Below are 3,369 nucleotides of genomic sequence, written 5' to 3'. Positions count from 1 at the left end.
TGGTGAATGTTATCTCGACCCCAGTATTTTTTGTTGCATTCTCGATGACCCGATGATGATATTTTCATGTGTCTGTTGGCTTCGAATGTCTTTCTTGAAGAAATGTCACCGTTCATCGCTTTGCCCTTTTTGATGAAGTTGTTTGTTTTTCTTAATAAATTGTTTGAGTTCTTTAACAGGTTCTGGATATTAACCTTGTCGAATGGTAGTTGAAAAATTTTCTCCGATCATCAGGTGCCACCTGTTCACTCTGATATTGGACTCTTTGCTGTTATGAAACTCAGAGCATGCAGCAGTGGCAGTCTGATGGGGAAAGGACATAGTAGCAGCTGCTGCTGAGTGTTTTACATTTTGTGCTCATACGTTTTGGCATAAAATTTATTATATAAGGTACACATATATAATTTTGTATTATTGTGCCATAATATAGTAATTGTGTATAACTTATAAATGCAAATACTTCGTATTAGAAATTAAGCTAAAATAAAAATATTTTTAACTAGTTTTTTTTTTTTTTTAACTGTTAAAACATTTGGAGACCCCTATTTCCAGTTGTGTCAATAAATAAGATGTACAACTAAACAACTTTGAGGAATAAGAAGAACTACCTTGAAGGTTTCTTTTTGTCTCTGACTTTTAAACTTAATGTATATTGTCAATGTTTTGATACAAAAAAAAGTTTGATATGTTTGATATGAAAGATCAGGCATTAGGCGGTATAATACACTAGCAAAAGTCGAGAAGGCTGGAAACCTTCAAGGTAGTTCTTATTCCTCAAAGTTGTTTAGCTGTACATCTTATTTTTTCTCTACCTTCTCATGAGTTGGACTATGCCCTCTCTTCATTCACAGGTAGCCCTACTAGGAAATATGGAGAGTGGAAACCAATCAACAGTGATTGAATTTATCTTCACTGGGTTCCCTCGGCTTCAGAATGGTAGTCTCCTGTACTTCTTTCCTTTACTTTTCATCTATACTTTTATTATCATTGGTAACTTATTAATTTTCTCTGCTGTAAGGATGGACACCCATCTCCACAACCCCATGTATAATTTCATCAGTTTATTTTCCTTTCTGGAGATCTGGTACACCACAGCCACCATTCCCAAGATGCTCTCCAACCTCATCAGTGAAAAGAAGGCCATCTCCATGATGGGCTGCTTCTTGCAGATGTATTTCTTCCACTCACTTGGAAATTCAGAGGGGATCTTGCTGACCACCATGGCCATTGACAGATACGTTGCCATCTGCAACCCTCTTCGCTATCAAATGATCATGACCCCCCGGCTCTGTACTCAGCTCTCTGCAGGTTCCTGCATCTTTGGTTTCCTTATCCTGCTTCCTGAGATTGTGATGATTTCCACACTGCCTTTCTGTGGGCCCAACCAAATCCATCAGATCTTCTGTGACTTGGTCCCTGTGCTGAGCCTGGCCTGTACAGACACGTCCATGATTCTGATTGAGGATGTGATTCATGCCGTGACCATCATCATTACCTTCCTAATTATTGCCCTGTCCTATGTAAGAATTGGCACTGTGATACTGAGGATTCCCTCTTCTGAAGGGAGGCAAAAGGCTTTTTCTACCTGTGCAGGCCACCTCATGGTTTTCCTGATATTCTTTGGCAGTGTATCTCTCATGTACTTGCGTTTCAGCGGCACTTATCCACCAGTTTTGGACACAGCCATTGCACTGATGTTTACTGTACTTGCTCCATTCTTCAATCCCATCATTTATAGCCTGAGAAACAAGGACATGAACAATGCGATTAAAAAACTGTTCTGTTTTCAAAAAGTGTTGAACAAGTCTGGAGATTAATACAGAGCCACAGGTTCCCTTCCTTTGCTTTTTTTTTTTTTTTTTTTTTTTGAGATGGAGTTTCACTCTTGTTGCCCAGGCTGGAGTGCAATGGCATGATCTCAGATCACTGCAACCTCCGCCTGCTGGATTCAAATGATTCTCCTGCCTCAGCCTCTCTAGGAGCCAGGATTACAGGCATGCACCACCCTGCCCAGCTAATTTTTGTATTTTTAGTAGAGATGGGGTTTCACTGTGTTGGTCAGGCTGGTCTTGAACTCCTGACCTCAGGTGATCCAACCTCCTCGGCCTCCCAAAGTGCTGAGATTACAAGTGTGAGTCACCATACCTGGTCCCTTCTATTGCTTTAATGTTTGTCTAACAGATTAGAACATGAGATTACTCTATACCTAGTCCTTTGTCACACTGAAATTTCTGTCGTCCTAATTATTTTCCCTATACCTAGAAAAAATATTTATACTCTCTGTGTCATCATTGTAAAACTTGCTGTGCATATCATGAGGAACCTTATTTTGTGGATGAATAACTGTAGTGTCTTTCTTCTGAAATGCTGTGGTTAAAGAAAATTTGTTTGCCACTTTAGAGGGTTAGAACTATAGAGCTTGCACTTCAGAAGTTGACAATGTGCTCTGAGGTAGTATGTCTTTATTTAGGTAACAGATCTTAGAAAAGTTTTTTTGTTTAATTATGAATCATGGATTACCTCATTGGGTTTTTCCAGAAATAGAGATCTAAGAAAAAGCCAAAACAATATTTAATTAAGTTTTATCTTTATTTTTAGTGATGTAGTTAGCTATTCATTAGAATAATTATGTTTTTAGTAAGATTAGATTATTACTACTGCCACACATGTTTAAAAGAAAACTACAATATAGGATACTATTTACAGTAATATACTTGGTTTCCACAAATATCAATTTTAGTTATTGTTTGCCCTTTCCAGAGTTAAACATCTTCACTTTCTTTATTTACAGTAAAAATATCTTTGGTGTATTCATTGAATGGTAGTGTCAAAAACATATGATTCATTTAACTTTTTGACTAATAAATTTAAAAACTTTCCTCTTCTTTCCATATTTACTAAAGTTGCCTTAATTTAATTATCTATAATTATTTATACACAATTATTATAATTATCTTTAAAAAATGCAGTAAAATTTTGAAATGAAGACAGTGATTTTATCTCACATTTTAATTTTCTTCTTTAACAATCCAATAAAATGACCAAACCTTAGATTATATTAACTTCTTAAAGGCTTTAAATCCAGAAAAGATAGTAATGATTCTCATTTTTTATTGAGTGGTCCAGCAGTGGTCATATTAACATGTGAACACAAAGAGAGAAAACATAAAACAACCCTTTCCAACATGTATCACGTTACTTCCCCCAAAAAACCCTGAAAAACCTATATAAATCCCGACAAACAGAAAAGAGTGACTTCAATAGACAAAATCTAAATGGTTTCCTGAAGACATAGTGCAGATAAAATAAAATTCAAAGGAATTCAAAAGAGGCAAGGGAAGAGACTATTTAGTAGACAACTTGAAGTAA

General features: G+C 36.2%; 1 protein-coding gene across 1 annotated transcript; it reads left to right on the top strand.

The window, feature by feature from the left end:
* The first annotated feature begins 754 nt into the window (after nt 1-754).
* On the top strand, nt 755-1,889 carry LOC110740388 (olfactory receptor 6K3). The gene has a single exon (XM_021934490.2). It carries the CDS (start codon nt 819-821, stop codon nt 1,815-1,817), a length of 999 nt encoding a protein of 332 aa, XP_021790182.2. The 5' UTR covers nt 755-818; the 3' UTR covers nt 1,818-1,889.
* Nucleotides 1,890-3,369: the final 1,480 nt, after the last annotated feature.

The sequence above is a fragment of the Papio anubis genome, chromosome 1 (genome assembly GCF_008728515.1).
Source record: "Papio anubis isolate 15944 chromosome 1, Panubis1.0, whole genome shotgun sequence".
In the NCBI taxonomy this organism is placed as follows: Eukaryota; Metazoa; Chordata; class Mammalia; order Primates; family Cercopithecidae; genus Papio; species Papio anubis.
This window is presented reverse-complemented; position numbering and strand designations above follow the sequence as displayed.

What these genes read in the sequence shown, in the direction of transcription:
- LOC110740388 (XM_021934490.2), top strand. Translation starts at nt 819, where the DNA reads ATGAGTTGGACTATGCCCTCTCTTCATTCACAGGTAGCCCTACTAGGA.